The sequence below is a fragment of the Dasypus novemcinctus genome, chromosome 11 (genome assembly GCF_030445035.2).
Source record: "Dasypus novemcinctus isolate mDasNov1 chromosome 11, mDasNov1.1.hap2, whole genome shotgun sequence".
Classification (NCBI taxonomy): Eukaryota; Metazoa; Chordata; class Mammalia; order Cingulata; family Dasypodidae; genus Dasypus; species Dasypus novemcinctus.
The window spans coordinates 71,577,093-71,599,752 of record NC_080683.1 but is presented as its reverse complement, the minus strand read 5'-3'; the positions used below and the strand labels follow the sequence as shown (position 1 = coordinate 71,599,752).

The 22,660-nt window shown below is 39.8% G+C and overlaps 1 protein-coding gene across 4 annotated transcripts in view; it reads right to left on the bottom strand.

Annotated features, from left to right (window-relative positions):
* Positions 1 to 22,660, bottom strand: part of KLHL32 (kelch like family member 32) — a 255,100-nt gene that overhangs the window by 76,331 nt on the left and 156,109 nt on the right. For all 4 annotated transcript variants that reach the window (XM_058307167.2, XM_058307168.1, XM_058307170.2 and 1 more), the window contains one exon: positions 19,323 to 19,421. In XM_058307167.2, the coding sequence (XP_058163150.1) occupies positions 19,323 to 19,421 (99 nt within the window). The remainder of the gene's footprint in view (positions 1 to 19,322; positions 19,422 to 22,660) is intronic.

Sequence of the window (22,660 nt, the reverse complement as noted above, 5' to 3'; positions counted from 1 at the left end):
AGACCAAAAAATGACTCAGACAAGTTCAGCTTTGTGACTAATGAGCATTTATTTAGGAGTTTATGTGGGGTCCTCATCCTCAGCAGTGGGAGGAGAGACAGCATTTTCTGAGCTTGATTGTCCACACTTGCCACAAAATGAGGGGGGTCTTTTATAATGCATGTCAATGTACTGATGGGATAGGCACATGAAGGGCAGCAGTGCTGCTAAAGAATGCAGTGTTACAAGATTTACTGACCATTCACCAGTTCATAACCAGTTCCCAAGTTTGCCTTTTAACTATTTAGGAATGTAAGCTGCTCCAACTGGGGGAGGAAATGCAAAGTCATATATGTCACAGTTAACTTATAATTAAGCAAAAACAGAACAGGTGACATCTTTCCAATATATCTATCCAATTCTGAACATCACCTAATCAGACCATCATACCTTATTAGCCTCCCTCATCTTTTCCCTTTCTCTCCCTGGCCCTCTCACACATGCACCCTAAGAAAACAGTGGTCATTCAGTTTTCCCAAAAGGAAAATTGATAATAATGACCAGAGTTGAAAGTGTTAACAGACAAGTACAATATAATGGAAAAGAATTATTACCATCTACCTGGAGTTTCTTTTTCACAGTCTAAGAGAGAATTGTTTCCTCTATCAATTGACTACTCAGATCAAAGTATTTTAATACCATTTCAAAGAGTACTTTGGCTTAATTATGAGATCACCTCAGTTCTCTTACATTCTATTACTTAAAACTGTAAATAGCCAGGTAGACACAGTGATTTTGGAATGAAAATTATAGCTCAGCAACAAGAAACTCTCTTGAGTAAAAGGGAAAAAATTTTTTTTCTAAAAAGGTTTCACTTCTATCACACTGCTGCTCACTTGAAATTTAGTTTCTGTTCAGCATCATGGTGCATTGTTTATCTTTGGGGAATATTTTTAAATAGTATTTATTTGCCTTTGGTTTAGGGCTATTTGAAATCTCTTTTCCCTTCTATTTGTTTCTTACATTGTGAATGACAAGTTAAATAACAGACAAAGAGACATAAAATCCTTCCCCAGTACTGCACCAGCTATGGAATAAATGCCAGTTTTTCAAGTTCAGGAATTCTTAAACTTGAATTCAGTTTTGCTATGTGGTCTACACCCTTAACAGGTCTTTCCAGAGATGAATATCCTAGAAATGGGCATTCCAGAGATGAATATCCTAGAAAAAGAAAGCATGAAGAAAGCAAGTGCTGTCTTAATTTGGGTTATATTCCATTGTAATTACATTTGTAAGGTGATCAGGCCATTAGGTTATGAGTGGTGGGAAGCAGGGCAGTTGCAGGCTCTTGGGAAACCCAAACCAGTGGAGGCAGCAAGAAAATGACAAGTCTTGGCCTTTCTGAGGGGCACTGGTGGTACCATAGCAGCAGTATTGGCCATCAATTATGAGGTATATCTCAATAAAGCAGGTAATTAATAATAAAGGACCAAAGTTTACCTCAGACGTACTTCAGCTCATAATTTAGACCTATCCCTGAGATAATGTGCGACTCCCCTGCATTTTAATACACTTTCAAATGGAAGAAAAACATGTATAGCCTCATAGCTAGAGCCTGCGTATTCACTGCACACAATCCTGCAGCCTGGCTTGTGTGCCCCCACCAAGGGAACATCCAGACATGTGCAAATAGCAATACAAACTGTTAATCAATGATCTATGTATCTAATCTATAGTCTTTGTTTCAAGCACACCTATGTGTCACCTGCCTGTGTCGGTAAACCCTCACCCACTCAGCACTGCAGTTTAATGGTGACCCTGGCACAGGAATTATATATAACAGAAAATATTTGCCATCTTGTGATTGCATCAACTGTAGACTATCCCCCAAAATCTGCCCCACAAATACCCTGGCTCAAATCTAAAAGTCATTATTGAACTGACAAGATTCAGAAATCTGGTGGAGATGCTTTGATCAATACTAAGGAAAATAGTGCAAAATATGACCTTAACACAGCCTGCTTCTCTCATTGGCTCATCTAGTTCTGACTTGTGAAACAAAAACAAACACCAACAAATAAAACATAGCAAAAAAATAAAATAAAATAAATAAAAATAAACACCAACATGAACTATCAGTCTGGGAAACTATAAGTGTGGTTCAAGATAATAATGTCTCTCAGGGTTAAAATAAGATAAATGTCTTTCAGGGTTAAAATAAGAGTACAACTGCATGCATTTTGATTTCCTGAAATTTCTTTCCCCTCTAATGAAAATATATGAAATTGAACAGGATTCCAGATTTTCCTGGGTAATTACACTCAAGAGATGTAAGTATTTTAATAATGCTGTATTTCACTATTATAATTACGATCTTTCATTTACAAGTATTAGTGCCTCTTGGGGACTGGATCATGTCTGCCACAAAATGCATGTTTGAGTCCCAAGCCCTGGTCCTGTGGGTGTGAATTTATTTGTAAAAAGGACCTTTGAGGATGTTATTAGTTAAGGTTTGCTCAAATTGAATGAGGATGCACCTTAATCCAATGCTGAAGTCTTCATAAGCAAATGAAATTGGACATGGAGAGAGAGAAGCTATGAGGAACAACCAGAAGCTGGAAGTCAATGGAATCCAGAAGTGCAAGGAGAAGATGCTGTCATGAGCATAACAAATAACAGTAAAGCAAAGGAACCACCAAGATTGCTGCCAGCCAGAAGTCCCACCCTGAGAGGAAGCAAGCCTTCTAGCCCCTGGAACTGTGAGCCAATAAATTCCTGTTGTTTATCCAGCCCCTTGTAAGGTATTTATTTTAGTAGCAAGGAAACTAATATAACGCCCTTCACTTAGACCCCCCTTCAAAATATTATTCCAATTACATGTCACTGTTATTTTTATTTTATTTTTGGAAGGATTTTAAGGCTCTGTTTGACTTGGTGGACTTTAAAAGCTTCTGAAAAATGGGAAGTTCTGGATTCTAAAAGCTCTTCCCCTCCTGGGGGAAAGCAGGTCAGGTCAGATGCCACTTCCTTGTAAAATCACTCTAGCTTCAGACTTTTAATTGCACTGGCTATTTGTATCATTTGTTTAACCAGCTACCCATAACAGCATCGGCTGTGTTTTCACTTCTTGGATCTGTCTCCCTGTCTTCAAATAGTGGCTACTTAGTAAAGTTTTGATTGATGGATAGTGAGTAGGCAAGAGAAATATCAGAGTTGTAAAAATTCAACTTTCATTGTTTTTGTTTCTTGGTTTCCATTGTAACAGATTCTTCTGCTCCTTTGAAAATATTTCTGTAAGGAACAAATCCAGAATGGCAGTTACTGGCGAAAAATATGATAATCCAAGGAGAGGGGAGGAAAAAAGGCTCTTGGCCTATTATTTCACAAATGTATGCTATGTTTAAGTTACCATTCCATAGGAGGTACATTGCCATCTTCTTCTCTATGACTCAGAAAAATTACAAGTTCAACTGACAGTGCATATTTGGGTTTATAATTTTATATTTTTCCTTGTTTCCTCTACAGATCACATATTATGACACTGGTTGCACCTTTAGCTTAGAATTATAGGAAAAGTACACTATATGAAGCTAACCAATCAGAAGACCTCAGCAAGGGTTAATCTGAGTCTAATTTTCTCATCTAAAAATGGTAAAAGCAATATCGACCTTCTTGACCTGTGGTAAAGATTCCCAATACTATGTAAAGAGCTTCCACATAGTAGGTGCTCAAGACACAGTAGCTATCATTGTCATTATTATTCTCCTTTTTGAAGTTTTCAACACTGCTTAAACTATAGTTTTATATATTCCATAACTTTTATTCATTGGGTGAAGAGAATACTGAATATCTAACATTGATTTTGCGATAGAAATTGTAATTGTTAGGTAAAAGCATTTATTTCTTTTGTACTTACAAAAAAAGACTTCACCAGAGATAAGTCAAGAGGACAGATTGAGACATTGTAAGATAACAAAGTATGTATTATTATCTACAGCACACCCTGGTTCCCATGTTCTATATTACATATAGCAGAAAAGGCACACAGAAAAACCTAAGGATGGGAGAGCTGCCTTTCTTTATGACCTTATTTGAAAGATAAACTCCTTGGGGAAATATAATTTATTCAGATTATCAAGACCCTGCTGTGCAAATCTACAGTCTGGGAGCACACTATGGAGATCAAAAAATATTTACTTTATTCTGTTCAGTATAAAAGCTTTTAATGAATGCATAATTAAGACAAAAAAAGTGTATACAGCTTTAGAAATTTCACTGCTGAGCCAAGTCATTAATATCCAAGGCATCATACCTAGTTGTGATTCCACCTGTTTTCTATTTGGATTACAAACCTAGTTGTAAATCAAGGTATTACATGACTACACAACCTGGTGCTGCAGGAAAGGATGATAGGACTTGAGGAAGCGACATAGAGGGTATCAGTGTGCATGTGTGCTGAGAGGATTTGGAACAAACAAAAATCCAAACTGTTTAATAGCCTTAGGATGAATCATGTAGAAAAAGGAATTATGTATGTCAAGTATGTAAAGAGATCTGTGAGTTTTCAACAAAATATCAACTTTACTTTAAAGTTGATAGGTGTGGCAGCTTGAGATTATTTTATGAATCCCCAAAAGAGAAAGATTATGTTTGTAAACTAATATATTCCCCTGGGTGTGATATCCTTTGATTGCATTAAATTCATTTGAAGAGCCTTTGATTAGATTACCTGTTAAGATTGATTTAGGGCTTTTGATGCAACTACGTCAGTGGGCGTGACTCAGGATGAGTTTCCACTCCCCCCTTGCTGAATCTGATAGAAATGGACACTCACATAGCCACAGAAAGAGAGGGCTCTGTCATTTCTGATCCTGCCATGTGACAGAGAGGAGAAGGCTCAAACAGCTGAGGCCCTGGGGAGAGGGATGAGCCATTTGCCTGATAGCTTTCAGCTGAGATTGGAAAACGAGCCGAACAGCCAAGACTGATACAGGAAGCTCTAAGAGACAAACCCCCTGCCAGCTTGCATCTGAAATCAGGAAAGCAGAGCAGCTGAGCTGGAGAGCGGGAGCTCAGTGGGGTAGGCAGAAACCTTAGCAGAGATGCCTGCCATCTTGCTTCACACCAGGATCAACAGTAGCTGACTTTGGTGAGAAAGTACCTCTTATGGTGCCTTGAGTTGGACTTTTCACAGCCTTGGGACTGTAAGCTTTTACCCCTAATAAATACCCTTTATAAATATATATGTATTTATATCTGGACAACTGTATATAACTACTTACACATTGATATACATATGGTACAATCTGATTAAGCAAAAACAAAATATTATCAGCAATTCAAAATATACAAAACAGAAACCCAGCATGCTCCTAAATCTTGGAGTCTTTGAAGGCCTATTTAAATATATTTGTGCTGTATAACACACAAATATATAACTAGGTTACTAGTACATTTTCATAATCAATTGACTGTATAAGAATAATTGTACATGGTTTCTTGGGAAATTCTCCAGTTAGCTAGCAACCCAGCAGGAAGAAAGCACACAGGCATGGCCATCAACAACAAATAATTCTTGATCCCCATCACCATGTGCTAGAAAAGGTTGTTTCCAAGTTTAGTAACGCTGACTCAGCATATCAGCATATTATCACTGAATTATGGACTACAGAGGAAATTAATATATGTGCTTTTTCATTGAAAGTAGTATATCTGGGTGATGAGGGTTTTAAAACTAAACTTTTAATAACTGCAAACTCTGAGGCCAAAGGAGTGAAAAGCAGGTTAAAATTTTTAAATATTTATAATTTTATGTTTATATATTTATGAGGAATTACCATATATTCCTCATTTAGCCATAATACATATACCTCTACAAAGTCAGAGAGTGCTGAGAATAAGCACAATTTTGTGGGATTTAAATAGTTATCTATATAGATTGTGTGGTTTAATAATTTTAAATAAGAGTGAGGACTGGAGGCTTTTGGTTTTCGATCTGCATTGTTTTGTCTTTTCATAGGTTGGATGGTATGAAGGATACATAACATCAAAATTCTTAACTGTAAATTAGGAACAGTTCATATTTATCTGAAATGTGATGACACTTTCAGAATCTGCATATCAGTGATTAAACAAGCAGGTAATTGAAGAAGACAAGGACAGTGGAAACAGCATCCAGAGCTCCAACTGCGGTCCCTGGGCCAGGAACATAAACATCACCTGGTGACTTGTTAGAATGCAGATTTTCAGGCCTTGGCCAAAATGATTAAATTCTGGGGGTGAAGCCCAGCAGTCTGTTTTAACCAGTCCTCCAGCTGATTTCCATGTACAATCAAATTGAAGAAACATTGATCTGGAATATGCATTTGAGTGAAGGACTGATTCTGTCCTGCTGGGGTGATTTGGGGCTGTATGTACCCTCAAAAAACATGGTCTGAAACTTAATCCATTCCTGTGGGTGTGAACCCATTGTAAGTAGGACATTTGATGAGGTTACTTTGTTAAGTGTGGCCCACCTCAATCAAGATGGTTCTTAATCTTATTACTGGAGTCCTTTAAAAGTGGAATGAAATTCAGAGAGATAGAGAAAGTGCCACAGGAAACAAGAAGCTGAAGTTCAACAGAATCCAAGGGAACTAGGAGCTCAGGAGAGTCCACCATGTGCATTCCCATGTGACAGAGAAGCCCAGGGCCAAGGATCACCAGCAAAAAATCATAGCCTTGATTTGGGCTTTCTCTTACCCTTAAAACTGTTAAGTAATAAATTCTCTTTGTTTAAGCCAGCCCGTTGCATTGTATCTGCTTGAGCAGCCAAGGAAACTACAACACCTACATAAATATATTCTTGCTAAAAAACTGAGTGACCCCAGACCCTCATACCTCAGGGGCTGAGGTCAGGGTCCCTGGACCCAAGTTAATGACACAGTCATTTCCCAGGGCCTGTATCATAAGACCCTGGATGTGCAGGAGGAGGGGCTTATGCCTCTTCTAAAGGAAAGGGGGTAGAGAAGAAGTCTGGGAGGGAAAGTCAGAAGGAAAACTGGCTAGACGGAGGCAGGACACCTGGATAGCACTCTCCCCCTAAGAAACAAATTTTTCTTCTTTTAAACAAATACACTTTTTATTTACCTTAGTTGGAGTGCTTAACACACCAAGTTACTTTATTATGAAAGAAGTCCTATCATAGGGAACTATCACGGCACATGCAGAAGGAACTCAATCCAACAACGTGGCTTCTAAGTACCTACTATACACATGATTCGGAGATGAAAGATTTTTCCAGTTCTTTCTTGGATTCTGTATATGAAGATGGGGTGAGGTGTTTATTTACAGGAATGGTAGAGGAAACAATAAACCAAACATTCTAGCTGTAAAACGTCAATACCATTTAATGTGTTATTTTGACAAAGACTTGGTTTTACTCTATATTAAAATACAATTTAAGCATATTTGCCCATTTCAGAAGCAGAGAGAAAGCTAAGGCTCACTGAATTATTTATAGCCTTTTTAAAAACAATATAGACATTTCTACAAAATCAAGGAGAAGTGACTGATAGAAAAAATATATAATTTCCAGAATGGTGATCATTTACAAAATCTTCAGGAACAGATTTGTACAATATATTGTTGATTGGGAAGACAGGGATGGCAGCTTAGGAAGGCAACTTGGAATTAACAGAGGAATCCACAAGTGAAGCATTCTATTACATTGACTCTGGACTCTAGGGTACCTGCTAAATGTAGGATACTATATTGAGAGCTTTCCATATACCATCTCATGTAATCCTCCAACACCCCAGAGAGGTTGACTGTACATAAGATACCATATCTGCAGATGAGTAGTGAAGGGCAAAGATGTTAATTTGCTTCCCTAAGGTCACGCAGCTAATAATCATCAGGTTCTAATATATGAACTTACATCTGTCTGGCTCCAAAGACAAATGTGTCAGATGGCACCCAAGTGACAGTGGAAATGAGTTACTGCTTATCATTTCTGTACTTCTGGGTATATGAGTTTAAAAAATACATTTTTAAACCAACATTTTCCTCATTTCCTTAAGTTAATGCACAACTGAGAACCTTGATTCCCTCTCTCCAGTCTTTCTGACCATAACTTCAAACTTATTACCAGAGAGGAATAATATGTTCCATCAGGGAGAATTAAAATATTTCCATTATATATCACCTCATCTGCCCAGGTCAGAAGTAAAAACTATTGGGTTGACATTAACACTGGTTCTTAAAAGGAGTTACCCAAGCACCAAATAGAGTGAGTGGTTTTCCAGGCAAAGGGAAGAGTATATATTGAAGGGAGTATGTATTCATTCTGCAAAAGGGTCCACAGATACACACTGAGGCTCTATGCATAGGGAAATAAACGAGGGAGAGACAAGTAAATCAACAGTAACAATAGAGTGTAATCAGAGCTCCCGAGAGGACTGCTATAATGAAAAGAAAGGAGGAAAATCTAACTTCAACTGGGCAGATTGATCAACTGGCAGTGAGCCAAGTACTTGAAGGTAAGTAGGAACTGATAAAGCGAGAAAGCATGGAGAAAAAAATCCATAGAGAAGGTGGCATCAAACAAAGAGGTGTGGGTACATGCACAAAGTTCACAATGACTGTGATATAAATTATTTCACTGAATTATTTAAAAATAAGGCTAAAGAGCTAGGTAGTTTCATGATAAAGATGGGCCCTGTTAGCCAAATTAAATGGAAAGAATTTTATCATGAAGGCTATGGTAAACCATTGAATGATTTTAAGCAAGAACATAACGAGATTGGATTTTTTTTTAGCCAAACAAAATTTCATGAAAAAAGAACTTTAAAAAAATCACAATTTTAGAGAAGGTACTGGAGTGGGCCAAGAGTTAAGACAGTTTCATCAGCTAGCAGTAAGTGTCTCTAATCCAGGAAATAAGTAATGAGGAACTGAATTTAAGTCAGTGGTAATGAAAATAAAGAGATAGATTTTAAATATTGAGTGTCAAGTTTAAAGATCTTGGTGACAGAGTATAGGTTGGGCACGGGAAATGGAAGATTCTAGGATGACTTTTGGGTTTCTGGCTTTGGTTTACATTCAGAAAGGACGTGAGATCAGTTGGTGCCTGTGGGATAGCCAAGAGGAAAGACTAGGCAGCTGACCTAGAGTTGACGAAACATGATATCCTTGGGGTAAAGTAAGACAAGGATAAGTTAGGGAAACAGGAAAGAGCAAGGACAAGGTGAGAAAACTAGATTATAACCAGGATGTGGGGATCCATGTTGAAATTTAGGGGAAGAAAGTGTTTTGTGGGTCAGAAAAATAACAGTAAAGTATTGATTAGCATGGGGAGAGACTCCAGGCAGGGAAAAAAGCTATTGCAGGAAAGACCAGGAGAAACAATTCAGACCTGAATGATGTCACTGACAATGGGGGTAATGGGAAGAAGGCATATTTGGGAGATATTTAAGAGGTCAAATCAACCAAACTTAATAGGATTCATGAGGTCATGGAGGAGTCTATTACATCAAGGTTTCTGGTTTGGGTGACTAAATGGACGCTGGCACCTTAAGGAAATGGGGTGGTGGAGCAGGTATGTGAGATTGGATCAAGGTGAATTTGAGATGGATATAGACTATCAAGTGGAAATGTTGGCTGAATCCACAGGCCTGGGCTCATGAGAGGGAACGGGAATGAAGTAATCCTCTGAATACAGAGGAGAGATGAAAGCTGGGGGTGACTGTGAGTAGAAGAGACCACTAGCATGGAGCCCTAAGGGACATTTGAGGAGCTGATGGAAAAGAGCATGTAAAGGAAATGAAAGAAGTAGAAAGAGAACTAGGAGAGAGAGGGTCCTAAGAAGGGAAAGGTGCAGCAAGAAGAGAGTTGCTAGTGTCAAAATACTGTAGAGTGATCACATTAAGATACTACAAAAGGCCTGTTGCTTTGGACAATTAGGAGGCTTTGGTGACCTTTGTTGGAGTTTTTGAGGAGTGGGGAAGGCAAAACACTGAGTTTAGTAAGTTAAGAATGAATACAAGGTAAGGAAGATATTGACCACAGTTGTGAAGGAAAAAGAAAGAAAAGGATGGGGTAATGAGATCTTACTTGATCCTATTTATAAACTGAAAGGAAGGTGCCAGCGGAGAAGATAGATTGGAACCACAGAAAACATAGGCAGTAACTTATAGAGTAAGGAGCCAAAAGGTACTTTAACCTTAGAGAAGAAAGCAGATACTTAACTTTGAGTAGAAATATTTATAGGAGGAGGGTAGGTGGGGGATGAATATTTTAAATGAAACAAAGGCTTTCTTTTAGACCCCATAATTTCCAAGTACTAATAATGGAATCAAGTAGGATTGATATACTGATATTTACTTGCTTTGTTTCTTGATTCTGGACTCTAATACTAAGCTTTTATCTTTGAAAAAATAGAAATATGCTGAAAGTTATTTTCATGTTTATAATGTCTATAGAAGCCACATATATAATAGCTTAGAATTAGAATTACTAATTATTAAAATTACTATCCTTCAATATAATCTTTGCCCTCTTTAAAACCTCACAAACAAGGAAAATGCAAGCCATCCTAGATTATCCACATCACAAATTAAAATCCCCAAATGGCTTCTTGGCCAGCCAGCATGCCTCTGGGCTGTCATCTACTGGCATTATTTGGTATGGTTTTAGGGAATAAAAGCCAACATAATAGCATATGAACATATAAATTGGGATCATGAAATGGCTCTTAAAAGATCTTATGATACATTTTAGAGCCAAATATTAATGACATTTGGCAAATATGATATTCTAGATTACCCATGCCAGATAGTAAATATTCTTGATTAGAACAAATAATTAGCAGTTGGCTATGATTTAATAGGTCTGATACATTTCCACCTTTAATTTTTTTCATCAATTGAAATACATAACCCAAAAGAGTAAACCATTTATAATATATTTTCTAAATGTTTTATTTTAACTTTCTCTAAACACAAGAATATCAGTTCTAGTGAACTATGGAATGGCACACAATGTATTTGATTATGGGCATATTAAATATATATGTTGGTACAATCATTTTTCTTCTCTACTGTGGGGAAAAAATAGCTCAGTGTTAGAGAAAAATGACCATGAGTTATACCTTGTTCTCTCACCCTTGAGGATAAATTATTCTCTTCAGAACACCTGCCATATATTATGCATTTAGGAGATACTGTTAACTTAATAATTAAAATTATGATAATACATTGTTTAGAAATGATAACCTCCAATAAGTCATTGTAGTGTTACTTAGTAAAAAAAAATGATCATCTCTGATAATACTATAAAAGACATACGATCCTCAGTACCAAATGCTATCATCATAGAAAATATTTATAACTTAAAAAAGAAATTATTCAAAGGGTAGAACTAATGGAAGACTGATTTAATATATTTTTCTTGACAACAAAATTCTGAGATCTGAAAAGAAGTGAAAATTACTAATAGATGCATCATTCATTCCCTCAGTTCATACCGAGTTCCTGCAGTGTCAAGGGAGGGAGCAGGTGAGACATGGTGGGAATGGCACCATCTCTGCTCTCAAGTGAAACTGGGGTCAGAAAGGCTTTTTCCAGTTACATGAAACTGTGCCAAAAATAGTGCAAAAGCAGCACTCGGTTACTTTCCTTCTTCTAAGAAACTATTTCAAGGATCTATCGCTTCTCAAAGTTGAAAGTGGAAAAAAGACTTTCTTGGTAAAGGAACCAGTCAAAGCACCATTGATAAAAGGGGTGGGGGTGGGGGTGGAAGAACAAAATTACCTAGAATTCTTCCTCATGCCTCATGAGACAATAACATTCTTTAAACCTTTGTAACTTCACTGAAGAGAGAAAAATGACTAATTCTCAATGTAACCCATTTAGAGTAAGACTAAATGAAGACAAGCGATGACTAATAAGCATCAGTCACAGAGGGAGATTTAGGGCAGGAAACCGCCTCCACCCTCCTGTTCCCTCTAAGTCTTTGGCTTCTGAATGATTAATAGTAAGAAATTGGGCTTTGCTTTACTAGATGATGCAAATGTGCACGCCGTAAACAGAACACACACCTTCAATATGGAGAAATGATATTTCTGTAAAAACAGAAAACAAATGAACAACAACAAAAAATCAAACAAAACCACCTCTCGGTTTTCTTAATGATGATAAAAGGCTCTACCTATAGCACTTGTGTCCCTTCCTCTCACAGCACAGCAGCACGCCTTTTTCAGGTCACGTCTTTCACATAAAAGTGCTAAACTAATGCCGCTTAATGACAAATTAATGTCCATGAATAAAAAATACACCTCTAATAGCATAGAGTAATTTGCCATTACAATATCATCATTGGACATGCCCCTGGTTTAATACGATGTATTTAATTCATAACCTAATGAGTGATATATAAAAAGAGGGAGATGAACCCTGCAATTACATTTATGTGAGTCTGTCACCTTATTTGTAAAACCTTAGAGTCATTTACATTCAAATTAGAACAAATGAGTGATTTCACAAAGTGTGGTGATAAATGACCACAGCAGCCCAAGACAAAACTGTATTTCCTGTGAACACGTTAACAGTTTCCTATTATTTGTTAAAAATTACAATGCATATTGCCCAGTGTGGTATGAATAATGACTTTTTTACTGATTAGGTCAGAAGACTAATATGTAGCAAAATAAATAATTTTTCTTTTCATTTTTTTTGATTTTTGCTTTTAAATTAACTACTGAATTCTGGTGGATTCACACTGCCACCTGCTGCCTGGGAATAGATACTAGAAGAATTTTCCTACCAAAGAAAGTTTATGTATGCCCCACTTCACTGGTTTTGTTCTAAAAGCCTAAGTGATGTCCTTTCTTAACAGTGCATTTAAATTGCATATCATAATAAAGGCTGTGATACTTGGAGAATGGAGAGAAAACCTGTTACTCAAACATTAGGATATACAATTTGAAGGAGTTGGTATAAAATGATACCAATTTTTGCATTTTGATTTTGAAAGCTAATTACAGAAAGACAGCATTAGCAATGCCTGACCTCCTAATGCATCCATTTCAGGGAATCTGATGCAAAGCCCAGTGTGCAGAACCCCTGACCTTAAGACAAAGGAGAGGGTGTGTGTGCGCACGTGCGCACACACGCACATGTGATATTTTCTCACCCTGCCCCTTGGCACAGTCTAAAGGGGACTGAAAGGCTCTCCATGCCATCCAAGACCTCCATCACTGGTTTTTGCCCTCTATTAGCAGGTCCCAATGTGAAAGGTGTGCTTTGGACAGGAACAAAGTGGGGCTGGGAGCTGGGAAAGGCACCATATCCAGTTGAACCAGGGAAGCACAGTCCTGGCCTTGGAAATGAGGCTAAGGATTTTTAAAGGTAAAGTGCATCACCTCAATGGTGGAGGTTTCCACATCTCACCAGTATCCAAGTTCTGAATTTGTTTCCCATTGATAAAAGGAAAAAGAGCCAACTGACATATGGAGTTACTTGACAGAGGGCAAGCGGGAGTCCTTGTGTAAGACACTCAGAACTTAAAGGCCCTCAGTAAACATTGCTTCCCTTTCTTGGGAAAGATAATGATACCTCTGGAGAGTATGGTTTGGCAAGGACAGAGGCTAGAAACAAGATGGCCTCTTCAGAAGCCGAGGAAGGTATGAACTAATTATAACCTATAACCAAGGAGGGTGTGCACCTACAGAAAGGTAGGGGCATGAATGGTGTAGGAGGATCAGATGGTGAGGATAACCAGTGTCTCAATGGTATAGGAGGATCAGATGGTCTGGATAACCAGTGTCTCAATGGTACCATCAGTAGAAAAAAAGGAAAGGCCTTCACAGGCTGAGGTTGAATTGTCTTTGTGCTACTTAGGTTGAGGTGCTCAGAAAAGAACGGAAAATAGGCTAGGAAAATGTCAGTTTTGTAAACCATAATTGGATTAAAAAAAATTCTAATGTCCATATGAGGGACTCAGTAAATCACTGGACACATCGGAACCTCTACATTCACAGACCATCACTCATGAGAACAGTGAACGAGGGTTTCCTTGACAAGATTTAAAACACTGAATGAAATGTATGTAAACATGCTAACTCAGAAAAGTCAGCTAATCCGTGCATTTTACTGGACCCATTATAAAGACAATAATTGGTGCATCTTTCAGTTGCCATCTTGCTTAAAGAACACAGGGAATGAGGAGGAAGATGAGCAGGAGGGAGAAAAGAGAAAACAAGCATTCGCATGTTATTCGGGACCGGGCCTAGGCTGTGGATCTCAGCTCCAGGTACGAGGCTGCCAGGTTATACTCATTAATAACAGAAACATGCAGGCCTATGTAATTTTATAGCAAAGCAGATGAGAAAGGATGCAAACCAGAGGAGTTCTTCACAAACCCCTTCCTCTGGGGGTAGTGAGCAGGGAGCACAAACCAGGGACCCTGGCCCAGCTGGTGGAAGCTGATGTGGAAAGGGCGGAGGGAACAAGGGTTCTGTTCAGGCCCATCAATTCCCCGGCAGGGACTGGGAAAGCCACATGCAATGCTGCCTCCATCAGGCCTTCCACAACAGAGAAGGAGCTTCCCCTTTCATAAACTCCTCCAGGCCTCTGGGGAGAAGACTGGCCTTCTGAAAACTTTTGTGGGTGTTGTTAAAATTGAGTAACAAGAAGGCACCATCTTAAGGAAGGATGGTGCAACAATGAGCCCTTGATGCTAATGACTATGCTTGTGGGCCTGTGGGCCTGAAATAAGAACTAGGCTTAGAGCTGCAGGATGCCTAAGAGTTACCTCCTGAGAGCCTCCATGGTGCTCAAATGTGGCCAGTCTCGAAGCCAAACACAGCATGTAAATGAATTGCCTTCCTCAGCGTGGGACATGACTCCCGGGTATAAGCCTCCCTGGCACCAAGGGATTACTATCAAGTACCAGCTGATGATGTACTTGGGGAATGATCTTGAATAAAAGGGTCAACTCAGACCAGCAGAATATTTCAGCCTACATGTAATATCAGGAGTTAAAAATGCTTTTTGACCCTGAATAAAAAGGGGAAATGGAAAGGACAAATGAGTTTATATGGCTATGAGTCTCCAAAAAAGAGCTGGGAGGTCATCAGAGGGGTCACCCTTACACACACTTCAGCAGAGTCCCAGAGACAGCTAAAGTAGATACAACCCCAGGTATTGGTTCTTGTGAGGGCTACAGAGACCCACAGGTTCTATGGTCATTGCAGATGGAGTTCAGTGCTATGCCAGTTGGCCCTACTTTGGAGTTTGTGGTCCTGAGTGTGATAGAGTTGGACTCAGGTGTGGTCTTTGTTCACAAGCCTCTCCTGTCACTTTTACTGGACTTGTGGTTGGTGCTGGGGTTTAGTGTATACTCAGGGGACCTGAATCTCTGGACTGTCCATGTGATAGCCAGGCCCTGAGCCTCAACAGACTTGCAACTCCTACCCTCTGGTTTATTGGACTTACCCCAGCCAGCTAACAGAGAAGTGAAGAAGGTCAACCACCACATCAGTGAGCTAAGAGTGCCTACAACTGCAAACAGGAGAATTGCATCCATCATCCAAGTGGAATCGAAGCACCCTCTCGATACAGAGGTGGAGTGGACATAACCGTCCCAGGGTCCACAGAATGGAGGAATAGAGTATAGATTAGAGTGGACTTACTGATACTCTATTCTGGAACTAATGTGATTAGTAATGGAAGCAAATGTAGCACTGAGATGGAGAAAGTGGCCATGGTAGCTGCTGAGAGTGGAAATGGGAAGAGATGTGATGTGGGGGCATTTTCAGGACTTGGAGTTGTCCTGAGTGGTATTGCAAGGACAGTTTCTGGACATTGTATGTACTCCCATGGCCCACTGGGTGGACTGGGGGAGAGTGTAAACTGTAATGTGGACCACTGACTATGTGGTACAGCAGTGCTCAGAGATGTATTCACCAAGTGCAATGACTGTCCCATGATGATAGAGGAGGTTGTGGTTATGGGAAGAGTGGAGGTGGGGGGTGGAGGGTTTATGGGGACCTCATTTTTTTAATGTAACATTAAAAATAAATTAATTTTAAAAAAAGAAAATATTAAAAATGTTGGATTAACCAAAAAAAAAAGTATATTTGTTTTGTTCTACGCAGTTTCATTATACAATGACTATCCCTTATAACTCATGTTAAGTTCCCAACAACCGGAAATAGGCAATAAAATTAATTCTGAAAGAAAAAAAAAAAGGCAGTACCATCTAAGAATGAAGTCCCAAGCCACCAGAGCTCAAGAAGCTCACTGCCTTTCGGCTGTTGACACAGGAAGAGGAATTGTAGGGCCCCTCACCCTTGTGATTCCAGAGCCTTTGCAGAACACGTTGGGTTATGTCCATCTTTGTCTAAGCTTTGGGCAGCAGGGAGGGCTCTGAGGAACTTCCTCTTGAAGAGGGAAAGTGGTTGACTGGACTCTTTTGGCCCAGGACTCCGTGTGGCAGGGGAGGTGGGAGTGAGCTAGCGAGGGAGGTAAACCAGAGTGGCTCTGACTAGTTAGTACACTCAGAGTTTCTATATGCCACGGGCCTCGAAGTTGCTACACGAGTTCTCCCAGCCCCAATCAGTGAGCATCCTTTTCATTGCACAGCTCTGCCTTTACTGATGTGTAGGAAGAACCCTGTGAGAGTCCTGGAGCTCCAAGGGAATAAGGTGAAGGTGTCACAGTGCAGGGGCAAAAACAATGCCTGCCCTCACTGTCACAGAAGGACAGCACTGCTGCACTGCTGACAGCTCCGGCTCCTGCTTTTCGGCAGCCTGCCCAGGCAGCGGCCTCAAGGTGTCCTTCCTTGCTCCGGGCACTGCAGGCTGATGGCCAGGGAGGCTTGGGAATGCCTACCGAGAAGTTACAACAGGGGTCTACACTGCATACCTCTGGCAGGCAAACCAAAGGAAAAATGGAAATTTGAGAACAAGACAATACCAGACATCTTTATGAGGGGAGTGGTTTCACAGCTCCTGTAGATGGACAAAGCACCAAACAAGGATGGAGACTATATTAGTCTTGCTTGATGGGGCACAGTTTCTAGGTACATTTTAAGCATTGGAGATTTTTCATTTCAACAAAAAATTAATTTTATATGCCAAATAAAGTGGTCCATTGTAATATTAGAAATCTGCTGAGTAATAATAAAAAAATAATATACACATACAGCTACAAGACTGTCAAGATTTAAAAGCAGACCGACCTGGTCTGGTGCTTTTAATATCCAGGACAGGAGTTCTTAACCTTTTTCATTCCATGGACCTCTTTGCCAGTCAGGTGAAAACCATGGACCCTTTACTAAGCCCACACTATATTGTGTCTTATTTAATAAATATATCACCCGCGAACCAACACGTCTCCACAAGAATATTTTTTTGAATTTCAATTCAAGTTTAGGGACCACGTGTTAAGAATCCCTGTCCTAGGGGGAGGCTAGGGGATTATATTTTCAAAAGACTGAAGTAATAAAGGCTTCCATATATACATAGTTTTGGTTCTATTGCAGTCAAAGTTTCCTTCCACAAGTTGGACATCTTGTACCAATCACAAATATTAAGGAAAAGTTACATGAGAGAATTAAATGAAAATATATAGGTAAAAAGAAAGACAAAGTTTCAATGTCTGCTCAAGCAGCCTGAGAAATAACCTACCACAAAACAAATCTATAACAAGCTACAGTTTTGCCTCATTAAAATAAGGAGGTACTTTATCTGATGGTGTGGGGGAAATACCCATAATCGTCATCTGGAATTCTCATGTATAGAAAAAATGTAAGTGTAGGTATACATGCACATGTATATACACACCACTTCTTACATGCAAAACACTATAACCAAACTTTTGTCAACATATATCACTGATTATCACCTGCCAAGGAGAAAGTGAATCGGGCGATGATGCTTAAAGCTCAAGTTGTAATATTTGAGGTAGAAATGTCAAATAAAAGTAATTTCAATTTCACAAGTCAAACACACACCTCTGAAATCTTGTAACCTTTCTATGTTATTCCCATCTGCTGCCTGCAGAAGGGGATTAAAAGCAGCTTTCCCATACCACCCAACAATTTTGAAGGGAAAAGAAAAGAAAATAAGTTAAATAGTTAAACATTTACCGTTAGATTAAATGTGCTGAGATAATGGTAAAAACTGTTCATATATTGTATTTGAGTTGCTGCTGGGGAGAGCATGGCTGGCATTCTTGGCCTTGCCTCTCTGGGAGTCACTGGATTCCTATTTCCCAGGGTTACCGGGAAGATTAAATAAGGTGGTATATATGGAACAGCTTTGCAAACTATAAAACACTATTCGAGCGGGAACGGTGTAGCAGAAATCAATGATAAAAGGGCATATTTAGAAGTAGAGAGAATGATAAGGAAAGAGAGAAGGCAATTGGGCCAGAAAATAAATGAGATTTTCTACTCCCTAATATCACGTCTCATACACAAGGATAGTAGAATTAAATTGGGTGAATTTATTATTTTTTAAAAACGTATTTTCATTGCTGTTATATTGCTAAAATAAAGACAAGTAATACCAGTGGGGGGTAGGGGGGGATCCTAAAATAGCTAATTAGTACTTTTTTTTTTAATAAAAAAGCCTCCCACCCATGCTGTCTGCCTGAAATGTCCCATCCCTTCCTACCTAACCAAATAAGTTTTCACTCAAGAAAAACGGTCTTAGGCTTCCAAAAGGGCCTGCCACTTACCAGCTGCATCACTTGGGGAAAGCTGGGTACATTTCAAGCCTCTGATTTTTCAGCTGAAAAAAATGTGCACTGTTGCAAGGCCTGAATGTAGATGAGGGTTTCATCACCCTCCCTCACAAGCCTTTCCTGACCATCCTGGCAGATCAGAGGAAGAATGCAAGGATCACTCATGCTTTCTCCAGCATTTACTGCCTGGGAAATTCCCATGGTAATTAATTTTGGTGACTGTGATATATTAGCTACTGTTACTTCAGTCTCATACACGACTATCCCACTTGTCATGCAGCGGTGGTTATAGCCACAACTAGAAAACATGCTCAGACCAGGACCCTCCCCAGCATTATTTCCCCGGGGCCTGGCAGTATATCTGTGCATGGTGGTTGCTTAATTTGCTGCCCAAGCACATTATGGAGATGGGGGTAAGGAAGGTGGGGGAAAAGGCCCACTCTTGTGACAGGACATGATTGCTGCAGTCACTCTCCTGCCTCTCAGTTTATGTTCTGGAGAAATTCTATCACCACAGGTCGTGTCCCTCCAGATGGGCTAGGGTGGCATTCCTTGGAACCCCCTTGCTGGGGGAAGAATGCGATGGCCACATTAGCAGGATACAAGCTCACATACCTGGATGAGATAATGGGAACACAAATTGAGAAGCTCCAACAACTGCAGGTGACTGCCAGCTGCTAACACATCTTGGATCACACCTGGCTCCAGCAAAATCTGTTTTGTTAATAAGAAAAAAAAAAAAGATTGGTTACATTAAAAGTTTTAATGTACTACTGTTTAATATGCAAATATACTATATTATAGTTAAATCTCTGCTTAACACATCATATTTGACTAAATCCTGCTCCTTAATACAGAGGAGCAGGATTAATTCAAGAATTTCTTTCTGTTCAGATGAATGAGCTGAGCAACTCTCCAACAGCTGAGTTCTCTCCTCACTGCAGTGGCCCATTCTCATTTCCTATGTGTAAAGCTCTGCACTTAATTATTATGGGAGGATATGAACAATCTTAAATATAGCAGTCTTAAAATTGAGTATATTTTTGCAATCTGTTTTGTGATAGTTTATAAAATATACAAGTGACTAAGTTTTTCAAAGTGTATTTTAGAATTTTGCTCTTACTCAATCACAAAAACAGTACAAGCTAACAGGTATTTTAGGGAGAGGGGACTTGGGTTTCTCCTTGCAGTGTGAGACCAGAGATGAATATTACTCCTTACTGCATGTCCCATAATGGTAAATTTTTATACAAATTTTCAATTTTCTTTCTCAATCCCAAATTCTCTAATCCTTTCTATTTAAAATAAAGGAGGTAACAAATAATATTTTCAGATTACCAAAAAAAAAAAAAAAAAAAAAAACAGAGAAGCAAAATCTTCCAAGAATCCCAATGCTATCAATTCCTCATTTATTTTATTAAGTCCAACTACCCACCTACTGTCTCAGCTTTTGAGCTGCTGAACAGGGCTGGAGAAATACACCACCGCATTGACAAAATTTCCTTCAAATGTGTGACCACAGGCAGAAGTGGCCTTTAGTGCTTCCCCAGTCATTTATCCCAGTTCCCCAGCACAGTGGCTCCCAAAGCTTGGTTTCTGGATCAGCAGCATCATCATTACCTGGGAATTTATAAAAACTGACAGTTCATGGGCCCCTTCCAGAGCTACTGAATCAGAACCTTTCAGGTGAGGCCCAGTCATCGGTGCTGCAACAAGCGCTGCTTGTTGTGTTTCTGCTGTAAGGGGAAGAAACACTCTCAGTCACAGTTCTTTCTCTTCAAACTTCCCATCCCTCTTCTCCTCTTTCACTTCATAATCTCCCCAAAGCTCCCATCACCAAGCTAGCAACCTACCCACCTAGATCTACATCAGCACGTCTTGTTTTCCCTCATGTGCTCTAGGTCCTAACTCTTTCTGCTTGCAATGGTCCCTTCTCGCTCCAGCATCAATTGTCCTCTCCACTTCTCAGTGTACAAATATGCTATTATACTTTCCCTTGGCCCCCACAGACCCAGCCAGTTCCCTCCATGACCCCCTTCACAGCAAAACTCAGAAAAGTTGCCCATATGCACCACCTCTGTTTGTTCTACTCTGTTCTCTCAAACTCACTCGGCTGTGTTTTCTTCCACTAAATGACTCAAGTCATGTTTCCTAATCCACTGACCACTTCTCAATATTTGATTTTGCTCGAGGCAGTAGCTATTGGCAAAGTGGATTGCTTTCATTCTTGGAGGGACTTCTTTCTTTGCCTCTGGGACAATACTCCCACTTGTGGATTTCCTTCTACTTCAGTAGCCACTTCCTCTCTGTCTCCTTCCTAAACTCTAAGAGCTTTGGAAGTACCCAGAGCTCAGTCCTCAGACCTCTTCTCTCCCCTCTTCACACATACTCCATAGATGATCTCATGTAATCCCATGGCTTTAAAACCAAGTATATGCGGATAACACACAAATTGATTTCTCTGGCTCCTACCGCACTCCTTGAACTTAAATCCAACTTTTTTACTATAAATCTACTGAGCATTTCAAACTGCACATGTTCCAAACTGAAAGCTTGATCTCTACCAATCATCAAAATCAATTCTATCCCAATCCTACCATTTCAGCAAACAGTAAATCTATTCTACCAGTTATTTAGACTAAAGCCTCAAAGTCATTCTTAATTCCTCTTGGTTTCCTCACACCCTCCATCCAGTCCATCAGCCCCTTCTCTCAGCTCTATCCTCAAAAGAGTTCCAGAATCTAATCACTGCTCACCACTTCCATTCCTATCACTCTAGACAAATTCACATTCTCTTTTGCTCCTTGCACTGTTCTTAGCAATAGCAGCCAAACTGGTCCTTTATAAGCATTAACAAAATCACGTCGCACACTGAAAGTAAATGTTAAAGTCTTGACTGTAACCTAAAAGGTAGCACATAAACCGACCCCCTCACCTCTCTGACCAACACAGTGGGCTTTCTTACCATTGCTTACTATACCAAACTCCTCAGTCTTTAAGACTAGTTGCTTTCTCTGCCTGGATGGCTTTCTCTCAAGGTATCAGCTTGGCTCAGGCCATGTCTTTCAGACCTCAGTCCCTGGCCATCCCATGTAAAATAATACTCACTCCCCGTGGCAGTTTGATATTGTTTATGAATTCCAAAAATAGATATTGGATTTTGTTTGTAAACTGGTCTGCCCCTCCAGGCATAATTGATTATATTGGATTCAGAGGTTTCACTTCTACTTCATTAAATAATGATTGGGGCTTTTTTTTTTTTTTTTTTTAAAGATTTATTTTTATTTATTTAATTCCCCTCTCCTCCCCCGGTTGTCTGTTTTCTGTGTCTTTTTGCTGCGTCTTGTTTCTCTGTCCGCTTCTGTTGTCATCAGCGGCATGGGAAGTGTGGGCGCTTTGATTGGGCCATGTCAGTAGGCCTGGGGCAGGGACTCACAGAGACAGAGAAGGGAGGTTGGAGTTTTGATCCTGGAGCCCGGGAAGTAAACACACAGAGCAGCAGATATGTGAGGAAGGAGAGACATCTCCATTCAACACAGGCAGAGGTCTCAGGGAGAGAGACAGGGCTGGTTGCCTGAGAATCTACAGCTGGCCTTGTGGAGAGAGCAGAGCAGCGGAGCCCAGAGAGGAACCCAGGAAGCCTCAACCCTGGCAGATGTTAGCAGCCATCTTGCTCCAACACATGGCAATAGACTTGGTGAAGGAGGTAACTTGTGCTTTATGGCCTGGTAACTGTAAGTTCCTTTTGTAAAAGCCAACCAATTTCTGGTATTTTGCATCAGCATTCCTTTGGCTGACTAATACACTCCCTATCACCCCTCATTCCCTTTCTCCTTACTCTGCTTTACTCTTCTTCATAGCCCTTACTTCCTCTTGACATATTACATGCTTATTTTCTGTTTCTCCACTCACTGTGACACATGCTCCTAGGCGAACAGGGACGTGGTCTATTC